Genomic DNA, 27982 nt, shown 5'->3' on the forward strand with positions numbered 1-27982 from the left:
GCTGCCCCAGCAACCTCCAGGCGCGGCAGAAGCTACAGGGACTGGTCCCCCATCTGCCATGGAAGAGCAGGGATGGGAGGAGATGCCCAAAATGTTCGGTTCTCTCAGCCAACCAGCAAAGGGAGACTGTGCTAAGGGACGTGAGGCCTGAAAAGCGGGGAGCGCGTGCGGGCGGCCGTCAAGCGGCAGCAGGCTTATCTCGCAGCGGCCTCTCGGCCCAGGCGGGAGAGACCCGGGAGAAAACACTTCAGGCGTTCGAACGGACGTTGCCTTTCTGAACCCCCGAAGAACGAGGGTCACACACGCCCGGCTGCGATGCGTGTGGCTCTTGCCTCCTTCACCTTGCCCAGCCCCCTTTGCGGGCCTTGACGGGACCCCCCCAGATCTGGCTACCACGAATTAAGGGGAGCTGCTGCCCCGTGGGGTCAGACGACCCCCCGCGCCCCCGCCCGGCGGAGGCCCTCCTCCGCCACCGAGCTGGGCCTCTCCCCGGCGCCCACGGTCACCTCCGCCCACGGGTCGGCCTGGCGACAGCGTCGCTTCTCCCCGGCTCTCAGAGCGGGCTAGCCGCTCCTCCTTCCTCGCGACCTGGCCCGAGGCCTTCAAGAGGCGCCTTCGCCCCCTAACTCGAGGCAGGCTCCTCTGGCGAGGCGTCCCCGCTAGGCCTCGGAAACGGGGCCAGCGCAGCGAAGGACGCGCCAGAGCTTCCCCCAGAAGCCTCCGGGCGTGGACGTCGCCCTTCTGCTCGGGGAAAGAAGGCGCTGGCCAGGATGAGGGACAGCGCGGCGGGGCCGCAGCGGCACTTCTCCTCAGCCCGGGCGAAGGGGACGAGCCACCTCGCGACACGCTCGGAGGCCCCGGCCTCCTCCTCGCCTGGGCCGCGAGCCGCGAGCAAGAGCCACAGGGGCCAGATGCCTGAAACCCCGCTCGGGTCTCCGAGGTCTCCCCGTCTGCAGAGACCCTTCTCGGCCCGCCCCCTCTGGGGAGCACCAGCCGGTGGCAAAACGGGGGCGCAACCCCGAAATGAGCTGACCTCTCCAGAGAGGTTGTCCCGAACCCGCTTCCCACTCTGGTTTCAGCTTTCTCTGGGGCTTCCTGCTTGCCCCCGCTCCTTAAGGTTCGCTGCCTTTTAGGCGTACTGAGCGAGCATTCGCCTGCTTTATTTTATGGTGGCAGCCGCTTATAAAGAAAAAATCAATACATACCGAGGCAGGGAGAAGTCATGAGCAGATTTGCGAAGACAGGTTTGTGACTTTTAATTAAAGACAATCAAAGCATCTCGGTCTAAAATATGACTTGACACATCAAGTAATGGTACATCAGGAAAGCAAAAGCAGTCAAACCTTTTGGATCATTGCATGATTAGATACGACACCCGCTGCTTGTCATTCAAACATCCCAAGATGGGCTAAATTCAGTGTTTTCACTTGTACCAACTGAACGAATGAGATCAAGGGGACGAAGATGAGAACCACGCTATTAAACAAAACAATATTTTTACCAAGTGTCTGGGAAGCATTTGGGTACCTCAGATTCGACAATCAAAATTTACTGTCCAGTACTGGCTCCTCATGAAATTAGCACCTCTGCAGATCATCCATGTTAACACTTTTCTTCTAATTATGATATAAAACATACCAGAAAAGCTTTTTAATATTACCATTACAGCAGCATAGTAGTACGATATTCTTTCACTTGTGAACCTTTGTCAGAAAGATATTTTAGTTCCACTGAAGACACTAGTTTAAAAAATAAATACACGGGGGTAAGAAAATGCGTCTTTTACAAAACTTGCGGAGCCAGCGAGTGCTAGCCTGCTGGAGTTCAGCCCCCCAATGAAGTCACAACCAAAGCACGTTCCCTAAAATGGAAAACAGAGGAGGACTAAGGCTGTGCCGTTATACCGCTACACGCGGCAAAAAGACAAGACGGAATCGGGGAGGAAAACAAAGGGGGACAAGAGCACGCGGGACCCTCCCTCCCCCGTAGAGATGGCGGCCATTCCAGGAGCAGGGCTTCTCTAGAGCCAGCCTGTGACGATATCCAACTGAGTGAAAGAGACTAGATGAAGAGACCGACCCCCGGGATCCGTTCCGAAAGGGCTCGCAGATCAGGGTCACCGTGCGGATCACGCTCCCGGCAGCAGAACTCTCAGCTCCCGAGGGAAGCCCAGGAGGCGCGACCGAGAACAAAACGAGACGCCTGGCTAAGAGCGCAGCCCGGGCGTCGGACCAGCCGGCTACGGTCGATAGCAGCGCCCATCGCCAAGCAGGCACCCAAGAGCTGGCGCAGGCTTTGGGCCCCAGAGGGCTTATCCACGGCCCTGGGCAGGTCAGGAGGCTGTGGTGGAAGACCATCGCACAGGGAAGTCCTGCAAGAGGCAGCTAAGATGGAGACATTTCCAGAAAACCCTGGGATGCCAAGGGCAGCAATGGACCAACACTGCACTTCTGCATTATGAGATACAGGAAAGCTAATTCAGCTCTGAAAATCTGCTGCGGTCCCACAGCAAAGAGGGGGGTCGCAGCGGCAGCAGCTGTTCTGGGGAAAACAAGGCTGGGGCTCAGGCAGAGTCTCCTGGCGCATGCCGGCGGGTTGCTCCATGATGACCGGCTTCTCCTTGGAGAAGGGCTCCGGCTCCAGTCTACCTCCCTGCCGCGGAGGCTCCTTCTCTGACTTGACCGCTAGGAAGGCCATGAGGTCCAAATCAAGCATCGTCACCCCTCCGCGTGGGGTGGGGGTGTTTTGGCGGCACTGTGGGCACGGGACCCACCACTGCTCGTTGGCCACCATATTAAGGCGCCGGATACAGGCCTGGCAAAACGTGTGGCCACAGTAGAGGCGGCGAGGGAGGTGGGCAGAGAGGTCATAGCAGCAGTAACAGATGATGCACTCGATTTTGTGGCTGCTGGGACTGGGGACGACAGCCTCCGGGCGGAGCCTGGCAACCTCACCGCTCTCAGGCCCCGAAGTCAGAGGAATCCTAGAGGGGATGAACCAAAGAGAAGGGTCATTCGGTGCCAGATGCGGACCGGCTATTGGACTGCAGCTCCGGGGGGCTCGGTCTGTCTGCTGTATCGGATACGCCTGTGGCAGAAGGCAGGGAGCTCGGGGCTGACCTTTCAACGCTCCGAGTGCATCTCAGTCTGAAACTCCCAATTCTTCTCCTGATCCTGACTCTGAGGCCCTGACCTAAAGTGAAGGAAGAAGGCTACCGCTTTCCAGCCGCATCGTGATCGGGACCAACAGTTAGGTTGCTGGCAAAGGAATTAAAGGTTTTAGATGGCTGCCTTATTCCTTTGCATTGGTGGATCCTATGCAGCACTATCTACAATTGGCTCTGTAGATTCTGACACAAAGTTGGCCAGCAAAACTGACCCCTTGAGAGCAGGGGACAGACAGCAAGCTGACCAAGCAACTTACTTAAGAGGCTTAGTTCAAGGGGAAAACAAGGAAGAATTAGATGAAAACCTCAGCACCTCAAATGGAGAGCTCGCAAGTGGGATGTGGCTGTCTCCTGTGAATTGCCCCAAGGCCATGGCTCTTTGCAAGAGTTCACCTTATCCAAAGCAAAAGAGAGGAAAACAGATAGGACTCTGTGGCTACACGATCAGCATGCCGATTTCTGTGGGAGGAAACTTACATTTCCTGCTCTTGCTGCATCCTCACTCTTCTCAAGAGAAAGAAATGGAGGCTGACAGCTTCTGGACGCAGCCTCTCACTCTGTTAAATTATATGAGGTTCGCATTTCAGGCACGGTTGCGGTACTGTATCTACCATGAGGAGGCCAATTCACAAGATAGAGTTACCGTTGTCACGGCTGACAATAGCCACAGAAATGCAATAATATGCTCCCTCCCTGCCTGTCTCCTCCAGCAGAGCCCAGCATTCATCTCTCCAACACTGCCCTGGATGTCAAGAGTGAAACAACCTTTCTGCACAAATGTCTGGAGCGTTCAGGTCCTACTAGCACGAGAAACAATCCCTCGGATTTCAAATATTCCTGGGCCCCAGGAGCCCTCCGTGGTCACTCCTGAACATCAGGGCCTCTGTGTCCCTGCCCCTCCACACGGCTCGCTATCTTCTGCAGCGTGGGCTTCTGCTAACGCCAGAGACAGACTTTTCTACCCTGGAACTAAGTCCAAGGCTTCTACCCCTCCCGACCGCAAGGAGAGCAGCGCACGGAAGGGGGGGGCTGCTGCTTGGACCCAGCCCCAGGGCTCTCCTGAGGCGCACCAGGTGAACCTGCCAACGTGGAGAACGGCCCTGGGTCCGACTGCTTGCAACAAGGGCCGGGTGCCTCGGGAGGCCTGGGCTGCCGGTGGAGCTGCACCTCGTACGCTGGGGACGTTTCTTCTCCGGGCTCAGTGGGAAGACCGATCCAGAATAGCCTCAGGGATGCTATGCTGCTCCTGGGCCTGGGCCTGGGCCTGGAACCACAACCTTGGCCACTGGCCTAGAGGGGGACTTTTCACTGGCAGCCCCATACCTGGGATTTCTTCCTCTGGAGGAACAATACTCCTCTTTGGGTGGCGTTTACTGGATTTTTTAAAAAATCCCACTCAGCCTCTTATTGGTGGCTTAACTGTCAATCTACTAGCTTTTCTGGTATGCCATATTAAGGATTTATTGTAAACTTCCTTGTGAAAGAAAGATAAGAAAGTTAAATAACAATTCTGCATTTCTAAAAAGTTCAGAATCGGACCACTGTTCCACCTATTTTTCATACAGAAAATCCCCATAATTTCCAAATGGGCTGAACAATGAAAGGAAGCAGCAAGAGAATACAACTGTTATAAGCCAACAGATGCTTTGCCCATCATTTAAGTTCCTTCTTTTCCCATTGCCAAATCCTGATAACTGGCTCTCAGAAAGCGTTCTTGGAGGTGACTCCGAACAGGGGCACTCCCCCCCCGGAAGTCGGGCCGCACAATGAGGGTAACGGAGGGGCTGGGCTGAACAGAGGCTGCTGTTCCCAAGTGTCGCCTGAACGGTGGCTGACAAATGCTTTTATGCCACGTTGCTCTGCATTCTGGCCTGGAGTAACTAAGATCAGGGGCAGAATAAGTCACATGCCAGCTGAACAGTGCCTCGCCCACATGGGCATAGAAATTCTACCTTTCAGTGGTACCATCAGTTTACAAAGCAGACTCGTGGCAAGTCAAGAAGTGGGGTTGAACAAGGAAAGACGGATGGAAAAACGCAGACAGACGAGCAGGCCAGACCCAGAGCAAGCACTTGCTTGCTGTCCGTTTCTTCACAAAAAAGCCCCTCCCCATAAGGACACACAGCAGTGGGGCAAGCACCAGTCTGACCACATTCCTCATTCCTCTTCACAGAAAGAGAGAGGCCACGGGAGGGAGGGCTGTTTCAATGAGCTCAGTGGAGGGAGCACAGTTCCCATGAGGCTGAGCCTCGGGAAAGGGAGGAGAGTCAGACCGGGGGGGGGGTTAACTAACCATTAAGGTGGTTAGTGGCTTCCTTCTGCTGCTTGCCTGCCTGCTGACAACACTTGCTGGAGAATCGAGCAGGCAGGCAAGCAGCTGGCCCATTTCTGGCCCGCAGGCCGATGCGCCATCTGAACACAGGAGGCAGAGCTCACCCAGCTACTAAGAGGGGAGGCTACCAGCAGAGCGCCCGCTGCACCAGCCACTCATTGCAGCGCTGGAATGATGGCTTCTGTGACTCTCCCAGGCTTCTCCTTGCTCAGGAAACACAAGGGCATCGCTGCTTTGGACAGCTTGCACCAGCCTCTTCATTTCCACTGGGTGCCAACCCAGAAGTGCCAACGAAAGCAGTGACCGAGTGGCAAGAAGGTGGGCCGGGGCTTACCGGTACTGGCAACCTCCGGCTCCAGCCGCACCAGACCCCTGCCCTGCCCTTAGCCCGCTACAAGCAGGAGCCAAGGAAGCCGAGTCTCCCTTGCCTTGGCAACAAAGCCCCTGCAGGACCCCCAAATGCAGAAATCAAAAGCAATGCCATTCCTCTTATTTTTCCTTTGGGCATTTTATTATCAGCCAGCAGGGCGTGCTGCCCAGTCAGCCTCAGCAATTAATTTGGTTTCCTCTCCTCGGCTCAGAGCGGGGGCCCGCTTTCCCGGCCCCAGAAGCCAGCCAGGCAGCTCTCACACGGCAGCCTTTACGAAGCAGCCCCAAAAGCCCCCCCTGCCTCCGCTGAGCAACAGGGTGTGTGCTACTGTGCGCTCCGGTGCCAATGCCTCCATTACCAGGGAATCTGAAAAGGAGGCCAGGCGGGGCCATCGGGGGAGTGGAAGAGAAAGAGGCAGGGTGCCCCATGCAGGAAGCTGCGGCAGGGCAAGGTTGGCAAGGGACACTCGTCAACACACGGAATCTCGCCCTGCTGGGGCCTCGCCAAGGAACGCCCATGGGGCGACCTTAGGAGCGTGTGTCCTTGGAAGGCTCGCAAAGCAAGTCACAAGCCAGATTGCTTTGGGTAAGATAAGGAAAATGGAAAAGCCTCCACAGAATGCAGAAAAACTGGGCAAAGACTCCGGGATGGAGAAGGAGAGAGGCAGAGGGCCATAAAGAGACCGGCTGAGCCAGGGCAAGTTTTATTACTCTTGCTGTTTACAGAGAACCTTCCGCGCACCTCTGCTCACAGGGCAGAGGCCGAGGAGCCCCACCCTGAGCAAGGACTGCCTTCCACCCAGCCGGCGGCCGACAGCCGCTTCCTCCCCCCACCTCCCAGAATCCAGCGCCAGGCCCACCAGCAGCCCCCGCTCGGCCTCCGTGTTTCTTCTACCTATTCGTCACTCAGTCTGTCCTGGGATTTCGCTTCCGGAGCGAGGCAGCAAGAGGCGCAGGTGCCGGAGGCAGCTTCAGCTTCTGCTCCTGCCCGAACCGCAGCTGTGGCAAAGCAGCCTTCCTGCCCCCCGCCCTGCGTAGTCCTCACAGACAGGAGCGAATTTGTCTGCCAGCTCCGGTTCAGATTCGGAGTTAAATAGCAAGAAGTACCGAGTCGATCCACCCTGATCTTTGCAGGGCAACGCTTTCCCTTTTCCTTTGCTTCGTGCTCCTCTCCATCAAATCTGGTTAAGGCCATCCTCCTCCTGTATTGCTTCAATGGGGGAGGGGGGGAAGAAGGTTCGCGGCTCCACCAGGCCTCCCAGAAATCGCGGAGCAGCCACCCTCGCAAAGTCGGAGGCAAACGTCCCAGCAGCCCTGCTGGGGGCACAGGTGAGGGTGGCGCGTCCCAGTCTCCAGCTGCTCCTCGAGCGATTAGGAGACAACGCAGCAGTGCTTCCTGCAGCAAGGGCAGCATCTGAGGCAGCAAGGCGAGCAACAGCTGGTGCAGCTGCCACCGCTGGGGTCCAGAGCTGCCCCTGCGTGGCTTTTCCAATGGAAGGACTCTGGAGTGTCCGCCCTGGGAATCTTGAGGCTGGCGTAGGGGTTAGCGGGCCTGTCCTGCGACTCCTCCTGCGCCTGGGCTTTCTGCCCATTCCAAGCCAGAGAAGGTGGCCTTGGGACTGCTGCCACCCCCTTCTCTGGGGCCGCCGAGTACGTGGGTAAGACGCTGGGACTGAAGAGAACGGTGTCCGAGGTTAAGTCATCCCCCAGGTAATATCTCAGGAAGCCATCCTTCAGCTGTGCCTGGGGAACAGTGACGCTGGCATACGGGTTCTTGATGGTGAGCCCACGGTCCATGGCTGCCTGCTCTGGCAGATGCCTGTGGAAGGGCAGCAGCTACAGCAGGCCCCCCACCCTGGGGTGCACCCCACCTGCCCAGCCGCTGCTTCTCTTGTCTGGTCACCGAAGAACCAACACTTGGAGACAAAAAGGAGATTTTATCATCAGCAATTTCCCCGTGCTGCTGAGCGAGAAATGATATTAGCTGTGCTAAACGTACAGAGAAAGTAAGGAACCAGCAATCCCCTTTCTTCTGGAGGAGGGACACGAGAAGGCTGGCAGCCCACCAGAAAGGGGCGTGTGCGTGGGGGGGAGGCTGGATCATAGCCCGTTTCCAAAGCAGCAACTACCCTGTGGACTGCAGCCTGGGCCGCCTCCAGAGCCCGGACAGCTGCCCAAACCATAGAGCTGGCCACACCTCCGGTGACAGCAGCACAAAACGGCTGAGAAAGTCAAAATGAGGAAGCAGCGGAGGGGCAGCCCAGGGGCCACTCGTTCTCCCACCCAGGCACCAGGATTTGGTCAGCCACTTTCAACAGGCTGAATTTCAACCAGTAGACCTTGTTTCCCTGGCTCCTGGCTCTTCCTTCTGGGGGGCCAGCCCCTGGTGACCCTTGTCCGAAAGAAGGGTCTCCAGCACTGTGGTTCTCTTGAGAAATCCTGGGTGCCACGTTTGGGTCCAGGAAGACCCTTCGGCACCAAGCTTCTCCTGTGTGTGTGTGTGGGGGGGGGACAGCCGCACCAGTGGAACCTCTTTCTACAAAAGGCAAGGGAGGTCCTTCAGACTCAGAGCTACCTCCGTCCCAAAACAAAAAGGGCCTGGCTGGCGGGGGAACCGCTTCCCAGTGCTGCCTGCCCAGCGCCTTGGGTCCCACCTGCATCCCTCGGGACGGGCAGGTGCACCCAGGGGGACCCCAGCGCCTCTCCTGGCCACCAGCCTGGTGCTTTCTCCGAGTCAACATCAACCCCGGTGCCCACTCCGACCCAAGCCGTGCCGTCGCTGCCTCGGGAGAAGAGTCGGCTTCGGCGCGCCCCGCCTGACCTACCTCACAGGGCTGTGGGGAAGATGATGTCCCCTCAACCCGCCACACTCCCGGCCGACGCTCGCCCTCTCTTTGCGAACGGGTCTGCTCCGCCTCTAGCCAGGGAGGGACGCGGCGGGCGCGCCCTTCTCGCCGGCCGCCCTGCGCCCTCCCCCCGCGGCCACAGGCCGACATTCACCCGGAGGAGCCTCCTCGTCTGCCCTCAAAGGCAGCGGCGCCGCCCAGGAAACCTTCGGCCGCCCCGCTGGAGCCACGCGTCAATCCGCCGCCTGCCCGCCCAGCCTAGCCTTTGGTTACACGCGGGGCGGCAGCGGCGGCAGCTCCGCCGCGAAAGCCTCGGTTCGCTCCGCCCGGGCGGTCCCTCCCTTGCTGCTACCTGAAACCGACTTCAACTCGCCCTCCCAGGTGAAGAGGAAGCCAAACACCCGAACCTCAAGGCGGCGCTCGTGCAAGGCGGACTCTGAGGGTCGCCCGAAGCAGCCCGCCCAGACCCCCGACCACCCGGAGCCCCGAGACGCCCAGCTCGGGAAAAAGCGGCTCCCGGCGGCCGTCCCCAACCCCGTGCCCCCTGGAGACCCGGGACTCCCGCCGCCCGGGCCTTGCCAACGATCGGAGCGGCTCCGGCGCCAGCGAAAGATCCCTCGGCTCGAAGGATGCCTCCTCCAAATTGAGGGGCGGGGGGAGCCGGCGGCAGCCCTGAATTCCTCTGCCAGCTCTGGCTGGAAAGAGCGGTTTTCAAGCGGGGTCCAGCACAGGGACGGGGGCAGCCCCTCTGGGCCTCTGCACCAGGAAAACACCCGCAGAGGAGGACCCCCCATCCCCCAGACCCTGTGCAGGAGATGGTGGTGCTGGGAGCAGCAGGGCCTCTGCTTAGAAGCCCGCCCACCTACACGCCCCTTTCACAGCCATGATTTCGTATCTATGGGGCGCGGCTCACCCACTCCCATGTCTTGCCCCTCAGGCACTTTTTTCCTAAAAGGAAACGCTCCGGGTGCTTAAACTGGGAAGGAGATCTGGGCCACCAAACCGTGGTCTTTGCTGACCCTCTGCTGTCCCCACTGCCACAGTTCCCAAACAGAGAGCCGCTTTTCCTACCCTGAGGCTGGATTGAGGGGGAAAGACCACTTCGACGGGGGCACTGCCAAAGGCGACTCAGGGCTTTCTTCCTGCCGGGCTGGAGGAGCAGAAGGCATGGCAGGGGGCAGGGGGTGCTGCCTGGGCACCTTTGCCCGAGGGACAGAACAGGGCAAGAGAGAAAGATCCTGGCGGGCAGCAAATGCTGTTCCCAGGAGCCACCACTAGGGGTCAGCCCTCCCCTTAGTCCTAGCCTGCTCCCCCCCAATTCATCCCAATGTTTCAAAGTTCCACGAGTATTACACTTAATATTGCCCCAAAGACACCACGTAAATAACCTTATAGGTAAAGTATAAATAATATGACTATCTTACTACTGTATAAACAATGACATATTTTAAAAAACCTGAACTACTGCATGAAAGCTATAAACTTTTTATAAAGAGCAAAAAAGTATACGTATACGCATGTCTGTATAAATACGTATGTAAATAAAATGAAAAGAAAATGCAACTTCCCCCATTTCTCACGAGTGCTTCCCAACAGCCACCTGCAAGCACCGAGAGCCCAGGATGGGGTCTGAACCCAGGCCTCTCAGGCCCAGCTTGGCACGAAGGGTCTGGTCAGGCCCAGCGCTAGAACCCAACTAACAGTCTTTTCTATTTTTGTAAAACTTTCCGTCGGCCCTCGTAGATGCCTTCAGATGAAGGAAGGTCTTATCTCTTCAGCTGCGGAGGACACGGAGCTCTGGGCCGGTCCAGCTCCCTCCTGCCCTCCCTCCAGGAGAAACGCAGAGCCAGCCATTGTGACCACCCACCGAGTGTCCGGCTGGAGGAGAAACCAAGGATTTCCTGTCCTGGAACAAGCACTTCCGCCTCCAGGGCCCCCTCCCTGTGGCTATCGCCCCCAGCGGTGAGGGCTCCACCCTCGTCCTGCCCGGAGCTGCCTCTTACTCATACTTCGCCAAGGACCCAGTCCAAGTCATTATCAGGATCAGCAATTATCGTTATCTTCATTATCATTACTATCCTACCGAGTCACAGTATCTCTCTGAGCAAGTTTCCTTAGGCTGTGGCCTCCCCAGGCAAGCAGGGAGAAGATTCTGGCTGAAAAGACTGGGTCCCCTGGTCCAATTAACCCTGCACAGACCCCCACAATTTTGGTTAATCCAATCAGTTTCAAGGACATCAGTGCATATTTGCATACGATTAAGGGTACTGGAACTATTTGAAGGAAAAAATAACCGGTCATTTACGGACGGGGCGGCTCTTCCCCTCAGCTGAAGCAGGGTAGAGAACGGGCCTCCCGTCCAAGGGAAAGGGACCTCTTCGAAGATGGCGTCTGCCTGCCAGCAGCAACCTCTGTGGGCGCTTCTGAGAAGCCCTCTGGCCCCAGCCCCCATCGCCCCTCCTCCCCCGCGGACAGAATCGCTGCCAGTCCCTCTCCGTGTTCACTGGGGTGGGGCACGGGGCAGTTGGCTGCTAAGGGAGACCAAACAGCTGGGGAAAGAAGGCAGCTTTGCATGAGGAAAAGGTCCACAACAAAGGCACAAGGGGACGGATGCCGAGCCAGGCCCTCTCCAGACCCCGGGAAAAGGGCAGGTGCTCTTCCGCTGGGAGGGAGCCGAATTCTCAGCATCCTCTTCCGCTGGGGCTGGCCAATGAGTTTAGCGACCTTTTCCCAAACTCCCCAAGTGGGGCAGAGAGACAGGAACTCCTTCGCCGCTTCTCCCAGAACTAGGTACTCACAGTCTGCTCCCCCCGGAACTGAAGGTGCCATTTAGCCAACGAGTCTGGCAGCGCCGAAGGTCCTCCTCGCTCGCCTCTTTTGCCAGCCCCTTTGCCAGACCACTCGGGCCATCTTCAAAGGCAGGAGATTCCACCAGGTGTTTTAGGTTGTCTGAAGAAACAGTCGAAAGCCACATGAAGCACCAACTTTTCATTTCAGAACAGGATCCAGAAAACGCTTAACAAAAGGAAATCGTTCTGCCAGGTGACCCACAAAAACAGTCTGCAGAAGGGCCCATAAGCTCTCAAGTCAACATTTGGTGGCTGGGGGGAGATGTGAACCCAGTGCTCCCCAGTGCAACTTTAATGCTCTGTTCAGAACATCACATTGACCATGGAGTGGACCTTCTCAGCAAAGAGCTTAGGGTAAACTGAAGGGGCTGTGGGGAAGAAAGAGGGCAGAGGATGGGGGATCCACGTGCAAGATTTCCCAGAAAAGCTCTGATGATCTCCTTGAAGGGAAGCACAGACAGCAAAGGTGTGATGCAGGTACAGGCTAATCAGCAGGTGGCCTGTCATTGGTGTTTCTCAGATTGTTAGCTCAATTACCACACTTCAGGTCCTGAAGCAAAAAGGAGTTGTGTTATCCCACAATCGTGAGGACTTTTTCCTTTTTTGAACTTGAAAAAGTAACCTCCATCGGTTTCCATTGAAGAGACAGTGCTCAGTGAAGGCAGATTTCTTGCCATTTCAACAGGTGACCTCTGACACTTGTGGGGTACAGACCCACAAGGAGCAAAAGGATTTTTCCCCACACTGCCCTCAGTAACTTTTGGCAAGGCACAGCACAGCCAAAGAGGAGGAATCTGCTCGGCAAGACATTCACCTGCACCCTGTACTAAAAAAACCCCTCTACTTTTATTATTGTCTTATTACTTATTTTTCCAAGCAGTTTACAAACACGGAAAAGGTGGGGGATTAAAAGGGACTCTGGGCGCCTCCTTCTTATCTCAGCCAAGATGGAAACTCTGCAAGACGGCCGCAGTGAACTGGGGACTGGAAAGAGCACTGGGGGCGCAGGGGCGGCAGAAGGGAGGCTGGCGCCTGGCCTGGGTCAGGAGGGGGCCGGGTGTCCCTTTCCAGGGCTGCCTGCTTCCACTGGGTGGGGACATGAGAGCTGGTCAAGCCAGTTTGGCATGGCCGGCGTGGGGGGGTGGGGGCTCGGAAAAGGGGTGTGGGTCGGTCTCGGCTCCAGCTGAGCCACAGCAGATGTCAGCATCAAGGAGCTGCCTCTGGGCTGGTGCAGAGCGCCTTCGTCTCATCCACAGCACCTCAGCATTCCTGCCCTCTTTGCAGCTGCCCGAGGACTTGGATCGGCCTCCCGGCTTGGCTTCCCAGCCCAACTGATAATCCCCTCGAGCAGCCGGGCTGGAGGTCACTCGGCCTCCGCCTTGCCCTTTCAGGCGCAAGCGGCCTACCCCGCAGGGCTCTTGTGCGAGCGCGCAAGGGAAGGAACTCCGGAGCAGCAGCCACAGAAGACGCACCCGGGAGCCGGAAGGAAGCTGAAGCTGCCGCCGCCGCCGCCGCCGCCTCCGCCTCGGAGGGTGACTTCGCGAGGGCCGGGCCGGGCCGGGCCGGGCCGGGCGGAGGAAGGCGGAGCGGAGGCTCGCTCTTCCCCCCGCGCGACCTGCGGACAGAGCCTTCTCCGCAGCGCGCTGGCAGAGCGGCGGGCGGGCGCTAAGGCAGCGCAGCCCGCGAGGTCGGACCGGCGGCGGCGGCGGCGGCGGCTGCTGATTGAGGGAAACGTGAGCCGAGCCGAGCCGAGCCGAGCGGGGCTGCCTGCATCACTGCAGTGCTCTCACTGCGGAAAGAGGGGGACGGAGCGAGGCGGCGGCGGCGGCGAGCGAGCGGCGCCCCGGGACCCGGCAGCGGCAGGGCGGCGAGGCGAGGCGAGGCGAGGCGAGGCGTCCCGATCGGCCGGCGGCGAACGGCCTCCGCGCGCCCGCGCCTCTCCGGGCTTCGGCCCGCCCGCCGCAGGAGGGAGGCACAGCCGCCGCCGCCGCCGCCGCCGCCGCCGCCGCGGCCTCTCCTGGGTACCACTCGCGCCCGGGCGCAGCCGCTCAGCATCCTCCCCCGCCTCCGGGCCGCCAGGCTAGGCAAGGCAGCGGCCGGCTGCGCGCCGCGCGGAGGAGGCGGGAGGACGGACCCGCCGGCCGGGCGCTTCCCCTCCGCCCCCTCCCGGCACCTGAGCGCCCGGGGCGCGCCGGCTCAGCGGCGGACGCGGCGCCCACCGTCCCGCGCACCTGCTCCGCGGCCGAACAGCTGGAGCGGCTCCAGCCTGCCGGCCAGCCGGGCTGCGGAGGGCGACGGAGGACGCCGGGAGGCTCCTGGACGGCCGGGAGGGACCGGCTGGAGGTGAGGATGTGGGGCGGGCCGGCGGAGGGGGGATCCGCGTCAGGCCAAGCGACATGGGCACTGGAGTAGCGAGGCCTGCTAGCAGCCCAGCCCGCAAAGGCTTGGGGTGAAGGGCAGCAGCCTTGGCGGGGCTTGCCGGAGACGGAGCAGGCCATGGGCTTCTAGGCCTCTGCAAGCAGGGCAGTGAGGAGAACCACCTTGGCCTGAATCGGCCAGGCCATCTCCCTTAAAAGATGCCACTCCTCCTCCAGTATCGCTACGCTTGTTCCTTCGTCACCCGGCCTTTTTCGGCATTAGAGCATTTGCCCCTCGCCCTCAGAAATAAAGTTTCTGCGAGCCCGAAGAGAAAGGCGAGGGCGTTCTTTGGCCAGCAGGAGCAGCCTCCTTTGGAGTTGGTCTCCCAGCGGGCGCTCCTGTGACAGGCACCCTGACGGTCAGGACGGACTGGCCTCGATTCCTCTGCTCAGAACGGTGCAGGGCCTCTGAGCATCCAGGGGCTGTTCAGGCGGCGGCAGCCGCCGATGAGGATACGTGAGCTTTGTGGCAGACTGGAGGTGCCAGCCAGTCCAGTTCTCCCTCTCGAGTGCATCCTGCTCTTGCCAGCACAGCTTATCCGTAGCCCGAAGGCATCTTTCAACTTGAGTGGTGGGCAGATAAGAGCTCCCCTCTCTCCAGGTCACTCCTGACCACAAGCCTCGGCTTCTTCCTTTGCAAAACAGGCTTTCCCGGCTGTGCTCAGATTCAGCCACTCAGTGGGACCAAAGGCGGACTAGAGCTCTCCCCTCACAGCACCAATTCTTTCTGAGGCCCCTTTAGGCTCCCTTGAGAAGGCACCCTTGGGTCATGGCTCCTAAAAGGCCCGTGGGCACCTCTTAGCTCAGAACTGGTGCAGCTGTGTCACAATATGAAGATTTCTGAAGCGAGAATCTCTCTGACTCACAAGCTTCCGTCCTGAAAAGTTGGCCCACATCAACGCCTCCTGGCCTGTGGTGGGCAAGCTTTGTCCCAGTCACTAACATGACATGGCTTTGTCCCAGTCATACGAGATTTAAACAAGTGGTCCCACAGACCACTAGCCCCCCAGCCTTTTAGCCTAGGTTAGTTTCTTAGGCAAGGATCTCCCACTCCTGGCCTCCACAAGACCCCTTGCCTCAACGTGAGAAGAGCACCACTGTGAAGGACAGTCTTCAGCCTAACTTCAGCCTCCTGGAGTTTCCAGATTCTTGACAGAGCGGCAGTTCCCAGGTTCCCCCAAGAAGAGGAAGTGACTGCATCTGTGGTCGGCTTGTGGCTTGACAGCAAGAGGAGCTGTGACGCGGAGCAGAGGCGAAGGCTGCTGCCTCTCAAATGCAGAAGGACCAGTGGCTCTTAGGGGAGTTTGGAAACAAAGATCGTCCCCTGTGGCGTAGGGCCTTGGAAACCGAGCTGCCTGGAAGGTCTCTTGCAGGGGTAGTTGGCTTATCCTTCCGCACAGATGCCTGGACCCTGCGTACCGCCCCCCCCCCGCCAAGGTTTCAAAAATGGAAAATTGGCTTACAGAGCACCAGACCCAGCCGAGAGCTACAGGCCCCCTCAGACCTCTCTCCATGGAGGGGTGGTAGCTGAAGCCCAGATAAGCGCTTGGCACAGAGAGGGTGCCCTGCTATCTCTGGGTAGGAAAATCACTGACAATCAGTGCTGAGCTAAGAGGGACCAACATTCCCACGTGGTATTGTTTCTTCAGAGCAGCAAGCAGAGGAGAATAAAAATGCTCCTAGCCCCCAAAAAGTAAATATACCCCCCCCCCAAAAAGAGGCATTAGGGCACTGAACAATTCAGTAGACAAATGGAAAAAAAAACAGCAGTCCCCAGTAAGAGTTGAGCAGCCCATCACAGTACAGGGAAGATGGGTGAATGGGACTGCTGGGATTTTAAAAGGAGGCCCCGTTTCTGAGTGCCTTTTGGAGCACCGGTATTTGAAGGAAAAGGCTGCTCCTGTGAGCTGACTTTTATTGCACCAATTCTGCTGCTCTGGGGGGTGGGAGGAAGCCAAGGCACCCTCAAATGCCGTTGAATGGTTTCAGCTGCTCTGCTTTGTTTTCCAGAGGGGCTGAAAGGCCAAGCCAGTTCCACGTGAAGAAGGGGCAGATCTCCCGGAGGAAACCCACTGCCTGGCACCTGAGCAGGACGTGCCCCACGGGGGCCTTTTTTCTGGGACCTGATCTCCAGGAAAGAGCTCGGAGGGAGGTGCACGTCAGAGCTCAGGAATTTGCAAAACACATTCTTGAGCGTTGTTAGGATCTCCTCACACGTAAACAGGAATCAAGGCCCCAGGGGGAGGGAGAGCTCCAGGCTTGGCACCGGACACTCGAATCACATTCCAGTGGGAGATGCGGCTTCAGCTCAACTCCTCTGCATCTGAGTGGGCTTAGCCACGTGGGGCGGGAAGACAACTAGCCAGCCAGAGCTGTCCCCACGTCCGTTTCCTTGCTGCTTGCCCAGCCAGCCTGCGACGCGTAACCCTGCCAGCGAAGCCCTCTTCCCAGGAACGAGGTCCAGAGAGCTGGATCTGCAAGCGTAATTCCAAAAGTCTTGCGTGACCAGTGACGTGAAACTTCACCCCTTGCCTTGCACAGAGAGTGTGGACGGCCCAGGCCGCGACCAGCACGACAGCAGGAGCCATCTTGGCAGCGCGCTCCGGGATGCGCGTCTGCCCTGCCGTCTTCCGCCAGCACTACCCCTTCATGGTCCGCACCCGGTTCAAAGCCTGGCTCGCTGCAAGCACCTTCTAGCCTCATGCAGGACGCTTTTGGAGAAACCAGAACCACGGACAGGAACGTGAAGAGCCTCCTCATGTCATGTCTGAAAGGGCAGCAGGTCATCATCAAAATGGAGGCCATGAAGATTATCCACCCAGAAAAGTTCTCGGAGCTGCAAAGCTCCCAGTCACGCTATGTCCCGGCACCCCGCCGGGACCCTCCCCTGGTTGCCAAGCGGGCCTGGCCTTCGGAATCCGAGATCATCGTTAATCAGGCCTGCGGGGATATCCCAGCCTTAGACAACAATCCAGGGTCCCTGGGGCTGTCACGGACCCCGCCCTTGCCCCGGCGCGAGAGGCTGTACCAAGGGCAGCGTAAGGGCAGCTCCGACATCTGCTACCACCGCCAAACGCCAACCTCGGACGAGGTGATCGTCAACCAGTACGTACTGCACCCTTCCACTCCCTGCGAGCCACTGGAATGCCCCACCTGCGGCCACACGTACAACTTCACCAACAAACGCCCGCGCATCCTCTCCTGCCTGCACTCGGTGTGCGAGGAATGCCTGCAGATCCTCTACGAGTCCTGCCCCAAGTATAAGTTCATTTCCTGCCCCACCTGCAAGAGGGAGACAGTGCTCTTCACTGACTACGGCCTGGCCGCCCTGGCAGTGAACACCAGCATTCTCAACAGGCTGCCAACTGAAGCCCTCTCGGCCAACCAGGTGCAGTGGAGCAGCGAGACGGACCGCGGCTGCTATCAGACCTTCCGCCAGTACTGTGGGGCAGCCTGCACTTGCCACATCCGGAACCCGCTGTCTTCTTGTGCCATCATGTAAGCTGCGTGTTTCCGACCCTGCCCCCGGTCTGCCCAAAGTCTTTCGCCAGCCTCAGCAGTGGGACTGTACGAGAGAGAACAGTGTGGCTTCCGCAGGCCCTGGGAGACGCCACGGTGGACCAGGCTAGCCCCCGGTCGGTTTTCTGGGATCGGAAACTACCTGGCTGCAGACTCCCCTTGTGTTTTGGTGGCTAGAATGGAATGGCTGCTGCTGTGAGGAGAGATGCGTTGTGGAAGTAACCCTGGGGTCAGACCTGGCATGGAGGCTTGCTCCCAGTTGCAGGCTGCTGGAAGAACCATCAGGAAGACCACTGCCATCCCCTTCCCTTCGCCTCCCCTTCCTCTGTGCATCTGAGGGACCCCAAGCCATGCTGGGATTGGATCTTCAAGGGTTGGGTTTGATCTCGTTCTTCTCAGCTCACGGCTTAGTCCCAGTGGGTTACATTTGTACCAGTGGTGAGAACAGGGTGGTTGTTGGGAGAAGAATTGCCAAGGCAGGATCCTGGAACAATACATAAATGATGCCAGGCAGGGCCTGTGCTGGAAGCCAATGCAGACGCCGGTTTTAAGTTATTTGCCAAAGCTTCTGATTCTGTGGCCAAGTGTTATAAATTCACTCAGTGCTGCCAACTGAAGTCCAGTTGCAAATAGGAGTTCCATAAAGAATCACCGTTTTCCCGATGCAAATTCTTAACGGAAGCGGAAAACAAATGTACATTTTAAATCCTCATTTTGGAGGATGCATTCCTCACCACTGTTTCAGAAATGCATCTTGTTTGGGCCCTTGCTGCTGAATAAAATGGACTGAGATTGCGGTGATCCTTGGGTTGCGTCCCTTTGGGCCAGAGGAAAGGTGCACCCACACCAATGGAAGTTCACAGACCTGGCAGGCAGCATCTTCCCTCCTGTGACATTGAACTTCCTCCTAGGAAAAGGAAGGTGAACCCCGGTCTCTCCCATTTAGGGCCATTTCAGGAGCAAACAGGGTGTGGGTCACTCTCCAACTGCTAGCCAGGTCCCACCTCGCGATTACAGCGCTGTGTATAAAGACCTCTCAGTTCACGAAAAAGGCCTTCCCAACTGAAGGGCAAATACATAGCGCCCCGTGCATTTTGACCGTTGGAACGCCACAGCGGTATCAGGCGGGGGGGAAGAGAAGACTTACTTCCTCTGGCAGAGCTTGGTCTTGGTCTCTCCCTTGGGGGAGGCATCAGTCTTGCAAAACATTCTCTGCCAAGTTAGAAAAAAAAAAGCCATAACTTGATCTGTGTCCAATCAACACCGGAGGCCAGGCTCACAGAAAAGGGCACACCTTAGTGAACCATCTCTTGAGGTTCAGCCCCACTTGCCCGTGGCCCGGGAGAGAACGGGACAGCTGAGTTTCTGGCTTTCTCCAGCAATCCGGGCAGGTTTAGATTTAGTTTAAGTTGCCCTACGGGCCGTTCCGGAAGTAAGCCTGACAGGGTGCTCACAGCTGGCAGCGGGGCACAAAGGAACATCACTAGGTCACGCTGAGTTCAAAATCTAGAGAAGCCACAGCACAAGGAGGTTGGGAGCAAATCTGGGAGTAGGCCTTGTGGTAGTCTAACAAATCCTCATGGTAGAGTTCAGAGCTGCCTCAGAAGAGGGACGCTTGACTCCTGCCAACCAGGGATACAAACAGAGGCAAAAGGGCAGAGCTGCCTGATCCAGGCTGCAGGGCTGGGAAGGTGAATTGAGTCCCCTGGATCGATCTCAAGGAATGGGCAGTGAAGTGCGAAGTTCCTCGGTGGCCTGGGGACTTCCAGTCCAACCACCCAGGAACACCTTGGGTCAGGAAATGTCTGGAATTGGCTTGGCCGAATTGCCCGTACCCCTGGTAGGCAGACAAGCCTTGCCCAAAGCCCAGGTGGATGGTCTGCAGTGGGCACAGGAGAGGGAAGGAGGCGGCTGCAGCCATCAACCCAGAAAACAAGATTACGGTTATGATGAAGATCCTGTTTTATACCTGGTGGTCTTGTTAACCCTCAGCCAAATCTCCTAAATAAAGAATGCTCCTGAACCAAAACAGACACATGCTCTCCATTCAAAAGGTACACGTGTGTGCGTGTGCGTGTGTGTGTGTAGAGAGAGGCCAGCCTGCAAAGGGTCCTTACAGAGGATTGGGGTGTGGAACAACCTGGGGCAGGACTGGGCAAGCGTAGGACCACAAACACATCGTGCAGAGCAGGTACAGGCTTAAGCCAGCTGCTCCCTCACCCCACAGAACCAGGGCATGAACGTCTGGGAGGGGGAATCTGCAGCGGCACTCTTAGCAGACTTTGGCCAGCATTCGTTGTACAGGGAGGGAGGCCAAGTGGTCCAGCCATCCTACGACCATCCTGAGCCTGCACTCTGCCTGAGAACCAAAGCTGTGACATTTCCTGCCTGCTCTGCTCCTTCTCCTCAGAGATGCCATCCTCTCCCTGGCGCATGAATTCCTTCCTAACTCTTGCCACTCGTGCACTGTAGGTTAAAAGACTGTGCTTGGCCCGTAGAATCAAGACCACTTGGGGTAATGGAGGTGGGGTGCGGAGGCGTGGGTTCTGCTCCAGGTTCTCTGCTGGGTTCCTCACCATGCCAAGTCTCGGTGGTGGCGGTGGGGAGGCTGTGGCCCATGGCTGCCTCCTCTTTCTTCCCCCAGCCCCTATCAGCACCAGTGGGGCAAAAGGCTATTCTAACGACGCACTCATTTCATGGCAACTGTCTTTCAAAGCACATAAAAAGGTCAGAAGAAATGCTCCCTTCAAGCCATGAAAGAGAAATCCAGGTCTATGGAGACCTTACGGAGAAGCAATGCCAACCTCTTTGCAAACTCCGCATTCAAAAAGCAAAAGGACCAGCAAGTCCAGTTAGGCCCCAGTGGTAACATGCACGTTTACTCGAGAACAACTGGGGAGCCTTCTGGGGTCTCCAGCGTAGCCAGAGTGGAACTGGTGCCAGGCATCTGGTCTCTGAGCAACTGCAGCGTGCTCTCTTTTTGCCAGGGCCGCCTCAAAGATCTGGGCTGCAGGCTTCTGGTCAGACCTCCTCGGCTGATTTCTCTGTCTGCATCCAGAGACCCCGGGCAGATGGCTCAGCCTGACTCAGTTAGAGCACCTTCATTATCCTCATAAACAAGCACAACATGAAAACCTGCAGCCAAGATGGAATTTAATTTTCTTATCCAGAACCGTTTTGAAAACACTGAACGGCCAACTGAAGGGGAAGCTTTGTGAAACCTGAGCTCACCCAGTGGGTCTCCAAGAGGCCAAATTTTCCTCCCCTTGAGGAGGCAGGCAGTCCCCTGCCACCCAAGAGCCACATGGAGCCTGGGGCACAAACTGAACGTCAGGGGGGCAAACCAGGAAGGCAAACCAGTTTCTCTGGACCAGTTTGTACAGATGCAACTAGCTGGCAAGGGGGAGAGGAGGAAGGGGCAGCGGTGTTGTTTCTGCCCCCCCCAGCTCCCTTTTCTGGGGAAGCAGCTCTCCCTATTCTTTTCCTGGCTCACTGTTGCAAAGAACCAAGGCAGGCTTGGCTTCATCAGATCTTCCTCTCCTGCATCATCCCCCATTTCTGGAAAAATACTTCTTCCTGTTTTTGAATTATTTACTGAAATCTTGTTAATCTCTCCTAAGAGATTAAGTTTCTGAGGGGGTGGAAGATGGTGTGGGTGAATTCACATGCATGGATGCTAAGGCACCACACAATGGACCCCCCCCCCCCGTCTCCCCTCTCTTCTCAGAGCCCCTCCCCCCAGCTGATAATGTCCATGCAGGCCAGGCTGCTGCAGAGGCGGCTCTGGCCACACAGGGCACTGGAGAAGCGGGAGCGGGCAAGGCTGGTGAAGCCATCTGGCATACGCATGATGCTGTATCTCCACTCTCAGCAACAGGTTTCTGAAGCAGCTTGTATTCTGCTCTGTAGCCTCCACCCCAGGAAGACAAAGGGGTGCTGGGTGCAGCACTCCCTCTTGCAAACACTAGGCTATTGTTAGGACCAAAGACAGTTCCCAGCGTTCAGGTTGCCAGGGGCTACTGCTTGTTGCCCCTTTGACGCTGGATGAGCCCAAAGGTTCGCCTCAGGCCCCCCTGGAACCACAGCAGCAGCAGCAGCAGCAGCAGCTCTGAAGGGCGAAAGCCAGTTGTGGGTGGCAGGGCCCATTATGTACGCTGTTCCCCCTGGCGGGCAAGAGGGAGAGCAAAGCAGGAGCCTAAGTGTGCAGAGGAGGCCTGGGGCATGCCAGTGTGCCGCCAGGAGCCGCAGAAATCAGCAGCACGCAAAGGACCATCCACCTTCAGCTGAGCGCCGAGGCTGGGGTAAAACAAGAGCCCACGGCCGCCACCTGATACCACTTTGCTTGGGACCTCAAAACGGGCGCACAGAAGCCCAAGGGAAGGGATAGCAAATCTGTCTGCAGCCTTGCAAATTTACCCACCGGAAGCTCCTCCCACTGCCCAGCTTCCGGCACGGTGGAAGGTACCTAGCTAGACCCCGATGTTGAACCTGCAGCTTCCAGATAAGACCTTTCGTGTTTTCGAGTGGGGAAAAGCGGCGTTCGCTTTGCCTCCTCCACACGCTACTGTAATCTGTTCCTCCACGTGGTTCTTGTTACAGGTGGAAAGAGGAAGTGGTCCTTTTGATGAGGCTGCTGACCTATCTGCAACAAGGTGAGAAACGCTTCAGGCTAGAAGAGATGAGGCTGTCAGGGTTAGGACAGGGCAAAAAAAGTGAGCGGAAATACGTTCACAAGCACACAGATAGGAAAAAATGACTTCCCAGTGTCGCAGGAGCTGGGCGGTGCATTCAGTTTGTATTGTAACCAACCATGGAATAAACTCTTGCACACAACACATCACAAACTGATGGGATTCACTGCTACATGACACAGTCTGCACGCTCACTGCCTTTGTCTCCTAACTCAAAGCATCTTTTTTTTAAGCACTGGAAATAAAATGCATCATCAGAACAGCCCTCAAGCCAGCCATGCGCATAGTATGTCTTTCTGACAGAGCCACGCCTGCTGAACAAGTTCAGAGCGCAGGAGAAAGACCTGGGAGTCCTTGCAACGCCTCACGCCCTTTGGGCCTCCAGGGCAACGACTTCCACCACAGCGTGCGCAGCTGTCGCTAAAGGGCAAGGGGAGGCCCATCTTGGGAGAGTCCCGGGCCTCTTCAGGCAGGACTTCCAGATACCACAGACAAACCAAGACGGCGCTCTGCTGCGCAAGACCGGCTTTGCCACCACCCGTCCCACTGGCTGGACCTCACGGTTGCGGAGGAAGGATTCTTCGTTTTTGTCTTTGTTTCTGAACAGGTGTCTGGAAACAAAGCAGTGGTGCTGAAAATAAGTCCACGCTCTCAGCTTGTCATCCAATCTTTCTTTGGAAGGGCTGGGTGCATATTTGTGTTTGAGCTGTTTCAGCAAAGAGTCTTTCAAATAACAAAACTCTCAGGATGAAGATGCTGGTACCAGGTGCGGAGTGGGTCCTCCGAGCAAGGAAGCTGAGAGGACGGGTACAGGGAGGGGGCGGTGGAAACCCTTGGAAGGGTAGCTAAAAGGGGCTGAGAAGGGTAAGCATTTGGCTACATTCCTGTTTTTCCCTCCCGAAAGTGAAAAGACACCCAAACATGGGAGTCAGCCGCTAATCAGGAAGCCCCCAGGAGGAAAGAGACCTGAAAGAGGACGACAAGCTACGGACCAGTAGGGGTGCGGGTTTCTGCTTTTCCAGTGTGGGAAGGAAGAGTGTGTGCGTGAGAATAGGCACTGACCGGAGTCAACGCAGGACAGCGTCGCACCACGTGCTCTGCAGGGCAAGGCGGCACTCCTTCCCCCCATCCTCCCTGACACCACAAAGCTCATGTGTGTTGCCAAGCAACAGGCTAGAGAAGCACCACTCCCCCAGCCGTGCCCCCTCCTCTTTCCTGGCCATGCTGCACACGTGTGCTCCCGGTGGTCCGTGGGAGCCAGCTCCCCCTGCCCACCCTGTGAGCCCCCCACCCGGCCCCCCAAGGGGGTCACGCACACCGAAGGGGCCCTGAGCAGGTAACGCCTCATTTGCTCACTATGCAGACCCGACCCCAGGGCGAGAAAGCAAGTCCCACACCATGCCAGAAAGGGACTGACAGCCATTCTCAGAAAGCCTTTATGTGGATCTGCAAGAGCCTGTGCGTAAGGCAGGCTATTTTGGCGTCCAAGCGGGGCAGCCGGGGGAGGCCACAGATGTCTTCCGCTCCCCTTCCCAAAGCGCAGGGGACGTGCTGGACGAGCAGCTGCTCTGAAACCTCCTCGCAGAGACAGTCCACGCTCGATGCCGCTGCACCAGGAGAAAGAGCAAAGCTGGCTTCTGGGCGGCTGCCGACCAGCGGGGCTCTGTCTTCCCTCTGCCTCGGGGCAGGCCGTGCCAGCCGCTCCCTCTGTCCTCCACCGCCCTCCTCGGCGGCTGCTTCACCAGGCAAGCAGAGGGCGCCTGGCACCTGCTGAGTCACGTCAAGCCAGAAACCCCGGTGCGCTTGCTCGGGCAGATTGCCTGGCAGCTCCCAGCACCGAGGAGAAGGCGCTTCCTCTCTTCCCCTCGCCCCGTGTTACATCTGGATTTTTTCAGCAGCAGCCATTCCTTGCGTCACCCAGCTTCGCCGCTCACGGGCCAGAAGCTCCTGGCCGGTCTCCCGCGTTTGCTTTTATTGGGCCTAGGAGAGGCTGGGTTGAGGACGAAGAGAAGCCCTGGAGCAAGGATAAGAGGCTTCTCGTGCTGCTGGCCTGCGAGGGGAGAGCCTAGGCCAGAGGGCTTGCTGCCGCCGAGGCTCTCCAATTCGCTGGCACCCTGCACCCGGGCCAAATGATGCATCCTCTTCTGTTTGTTTCCTCAAGGAAGGAACACCAGGGTCCTCTGAAAGCCTGGGATGCTCTGCCGCCAAAGTGCTCGCCCCATTGAGCACCCTGCTGGTTGGTCCCTCCTTCTGCTGCCCCAGAGCTGGGATAACCCCTGCCCAGCCTCGGGTCATCCGGTGCTCGCAGCCAGGGCACTAAGGAGAAGAGCAGCCATCCTGCAGGCCCATTTTCTTTTCTCCTGCTCATTTCCCCAGGCGCTCGGACCATCTTGGACCCCCAGAGGCGTCTCCAGCAGCCCCCGCAAACGCCACAGTCCTCTCCTTTTTGTAAGCTTCCTTCCCAAGAAGCCCAGTTCTTCCTGGCGGGGTTGGAGGAGTGGGAAGCATGCCACGGCAGCGCTCAGCTCACCAGAAGGCCACGGGAAGGCCGGCAAAGGAGTTCGGGCCCCTTCCTTGGTTAGTGGGCTGGGGGCCTCCAACCTCACTCAGCCCCTCCTCAGGGCAACAGGCGAGCCGAGCCAGGCCAGCGCGAGTCCTATTTGTCTAGGATGAGGAACAGCAGCAGCAGCAAAATGATGGGCAGGAAGACGAGCAGGAGGCTCAGCATCTCCGCGGCAGCCAGCGCCAACAGAGCCGCCCGGTAGCACCGGTGGTGATGGCGCTCCAGCCGAGCCAGGCCATCGATGAGGCAGGCTGGGTAGCGGAGGCAGGGGAAGAAGCCCATCACGCGGCTGGTGCGAAAGCGGACCCGGAAGCGGTGCTCCAAGCCCCCCCAGAATCCCGGCTGCCGGGGCGGCAGCGGGCTCAAGGCCACTGGCACCGAGGCAGGGCCCTGGGCGGAGCTCAGCAGGAGGAGCTCCTCCTGGAGCTTGCAGATCTCCCACTCCATCATGGGCGTCTTCTGGCGGCAGATGGGGCAGCGCACACGGCCGATGTCGGCAGCGCTGGCCGCCTCCAGGATGGCCTGCAGGCACTGGCCACAGAGCGCATGGCTGCAGTTGAGCAAGGCCGGCTTGCGGCGATCCTGGTCATACAGTTCCGTGCAGATGGGGCATTCCTGCTCTTCACCCTCGGCCTGGATGCAACAGGACTGCGCCAAAGCCCCGTGAGCACCTCTGCCCACGCCCAGGGCTTTGCTCCCCAGCAGGCACACTTGTTCCATCCCTCCCACCTCCTCCGCCAAAGGGAGCTCGGGTCTGCCTCCGGACCTGCAGGCACCCTCCTCCTCCTCCTCCTCCTCCTCCTCCGCAAGTGCTGCAAGCCCAGCTCCGCCACAGGCCTCTTCAGTTGCAGTGGAGAGCCTGCTGGGGGCAAGAGAGTCTCTGGAATCCACATGGGGCTCACCCAGACCTCCTTCTGGGTGCCAAATGGGGAGAGCGCTGCTTGGCTCCTCCTCTGCAGGTCCAGCTGGGTCATCTGCAGTTGGGCCCGTCCTCACCCCTTCGCCTTCCCTGCCATCCTCCTCCTCCTCCTCCTCCTCCATAAGCAGGGGACCAGTCCGCACTTCCTCCAGCGAGTCCTGCGGAACGATGCCCACAGAGGGTGTAGCCCTGAACTGAGACTCCTCCTCCTCCTCCTCCTCCTCGGGGTGAAGCGCAACAGCTGGTTCTGCCCCAAGGGCCGAATCCGAGGGGACCGTCCCCATCCCGGTCTTGCTAGCCGCTTCAAGGGGAGGTAGTGCCGAGGATCAGCAGCTGCCGTCTTCTGCCTCCTGCGGCCCAAGTCGCCCACGGGACACGGCGCGCTGCCATCCCGCCCGGCTTGAAACTCCTGCCCTGCCAGGGAAGGACCGCTGCCTCGCGCGTCTCTGGAGGACAGGGCTCCGCAGCCCTCTGCTCCGCAGCTGCCCGGGCCCGGCGAGCGGTCCGAGCGGCCGCCGACCGGAAGGCTGGCAACAGCTGGGATCCTCCGTCAACCTGCGAGACTTGGTGAACCGAAGCGGCTCTCGGCTGACGGCAGAGCAGCTGCTAATCAGCCGCCGGCCCGGAGCCAGGGGGCGGGGCCGGGGCCGGCTGAGCAGGTGAGGCCATCCAGGTTGCTCCACGGGCAGAGATCCTGGCAGGCTGATACGCCGCGACGCGGCAAGAAGCACGAGGCTGGATTTCTGTTGGAGGAGGGAGCCCTCCGTCTCAAAGCTTGGGTTTTTTCCGACGTTTTATCCCGCCTTTCCTATTTTTATAAATAACTCAAGGTGGCAAACATCGTCTTCCTCCTCCTGCTTTCCCCACAACCACCACCCTGTGAGGTGGGCTGGCCAAGGTCACCCAGCCGGCTTTCCTGCCTCAGGCGGGACTAGAACGCCCCGTCTCCCGCTTTCCGGCCCGGCGCCTTCACCGCTAGGCCAAACTGGCTCTTCTCTGGACCGGGCCATCCTTTTCTGGAGGGGGAAGCAGCGCTGCGCTCAGCAGCAACCCATTCTAGGCGCAAACGCGCTGCCCTTTCGAAACGAGGTAGCGGAGAGACACTTCGCTCTTGTTCGATGGCAGCGCCGCTCAGACTACAATTAAGGCAGTAATGGCGCGACTGAGTCTACACCGTTCAAGCACGTTCTCCCTTTCCCCCTGACGCGCGTCCGCTCTTCTGCTTGGCCCCCGCGCAGCATCTCCCCGGAAGGAGGAATCCGGGCCCGGGACGCCAGATCCGGGGACAAAGAACCCAGGAGGCCGACGCTTGGGAGTTCCTTCGCAACCCACGCTCCGCGACTCAAAAGCACACGGACACCCGCGGGGCACGTCCAGGCAGGAAGGAAAGAGGTGAGGAGCCCGGCTCAGCAGCCGGGCCCCGCCTGTGGGTCTTTGCTCGCTGGGGGGAGCGGCGGCTGGGACGCGAGGGAGGGCCGGAGCAGTCAGCTCAGGCGCGTGGAGGAGCTCAGATTCGGGGCTGGCCAGGCCACAGGCTGCAGGGAAAAGGGCTCGGCTCTCAGGCTAGACCGCTTGGCCCATCTGGTTTCCACCCGGCGGCCCTCCCGCGAAGGCTCGGTTTCCACTCTGCCAACGCCTCTTCTCTTGGGGCTGCGCCTCTGACTTTGGCCACTGCGCAAAGCCAGCCGCTTGCTGCAAGGAGCAGAAAACTCTGTGCAAAGGCCTCAGCTTAATTCCCTTCAGGGGTCCCATCTGTTCCGTCAAGGAAGGGTGGGAGGGACACAAGAAATCGCACGGAAGCAACAAGCCAACAGAGAAGTCTGCTCGCCCGTTTACAGGAAAAGACTTCTCCGGCAGCAGTCGGCCAGCTACCCTGGGAGGCTCAGAGAGCAGCAGGCGGAGCCGGGTTGGCTGGCAGTGACCGTTCCATCCTGACCACCTCCTCCTCCTCCTCCTCCTCCTCCTCCTGCTGGGCCCGCTCTAGCCCTCTGCACGGTATGCAAGCGAAGGACGTCTGTCCATCCCTCAGTCTCTTGACTACTGACCGCCACATTTGAGAAGAAAATATTATACCCCCCTTGGCACACCATGCAGAAATTCTGCGTCGGTTATTGGGAGGAAAAGAACAAATTCTCTGCCAGCCAACATTTTCATAAACTCTGTCAGGGCAAAGGCGGTTGGTCGAGACGGGACTTTTGCAGAACACAAAAGGGGAACCTCAAGACGACATTGCTTAGGCAGATTTGGCAGGGCTCCTCCTGTGTTTTCTCACACAAGATGAAAAACACTGCGCTCTCGCCACTACCAGGGC

The 27982-nt window shown here is 58.4% G+C and overlaps 4 protein-coding genes across 5 annotated transcripts; 1 reads left to right on the forward strand and 3 right to left on the reverse strand.

Annotated features, from left to right (window-relative positions):
- Positions 1 to 1212: 1212 nt before the first annotated feature.
- Positions 1213 to 14060, reverse strand: RNF224 (ring finger protein 224). Its single transcript, XM_088147260.1, has 4 exons — positions 13794 to 14060; positions 13035 to 13227; positions 11512 to 11662; positions 1213 to 2983 (listed from the first exon to the last, which is right to left on the reverse strand). Exons 1-4 carry the CDS (start codon positions 14058 to 14060, stop codon positions 2479 to 2481), a joined length of 1116 nt encoding a protein of 371 aa, XP_088003386.1. The 3' UTR covers positions 1213 to 2478.
- On the reverse strand, positions 2990 to 10639 carry CYSRT1 (cysteine rich tail 1). 2 transcript variants are annotated; one of them, XM_088146773.1, is made up of 2 exons: positions 10314 to 10639; positions 2990 to 7783 (listed from the first exon to the last, which is right to left on the reverse strand). In XM_088146773.1, exon 2 carries the CDS (start codon positions 7662 to 7664, stop codon positions 7239 to 7241), a length of 426 nt encoding a protein of 141 aa, XP_088002899.1. In that variant the 5' UTR covers positions 7665 to 7783; positions 10314 to 10639; the 3' UTR covers positions 2990 to 7238. The 2 variants fall into 2 exon arrangements, with proteins under 2 accessions (XP_088002899.1, XP_088002898.1); XM_088146772.1 differs by lacking the exon at positions 10314 to 10639 and adding an exon at positions 8693 to 9247.
- A 2120-nt stretch (positions 14061 to 16180) lies between the features above and the next one.
- RNF208 (ring finger protein 208) lies at positions 16181 to 18299 on the forward strand. The gene has a single exon (XM_007428962.3). It carries the CDS (start codon positions 16681 to 16683, stop codon positions 17479 to 17481), a length of 801 nt encoding a protein of 266 aa, XP_007429024.1. The 5' UTR covers positions 16181 to 16680; the 3' UTR covers positions 17482 to 18299.
- Positions 18300 to 21556: 3257 nt separating this feature from the next.
- LOC148214862 (ring finger protein-like) lies at positions 21557 to 27619 on the reverse strand. Its single transcript, XM_088146781.1, has one exon. It carries the CDS (start codon positions 25953 to 25955, stop codon positions 24846 to 24848), a length of 1110 nt encoding a protein of 369 aa, XP_088002907.1. The 5' UTR covers positions 25956 to 27619; the 3' UTR covers positions 21557 to 24845.
- Between the last annotated feature and the right edge of the window lie 363 nt (positions 27620 to 27982).

The sequence above is a fragment of the Python bivittatus genome, unplaced genomic scaffold, assembly GCF_059951505.1.
Source record: "Python bivittatus isolate LINGU-HERP-01145 unplaced genomic scaffold, Pbiv_v1 ctg000160_np1212, whole genome shotgun sequence".
Lineage (NCBI taxonomy): Eukaryota > Metazoa > Chordata > Lepidosauria > Squamata > Pythonidae > Python > Python bivittatus.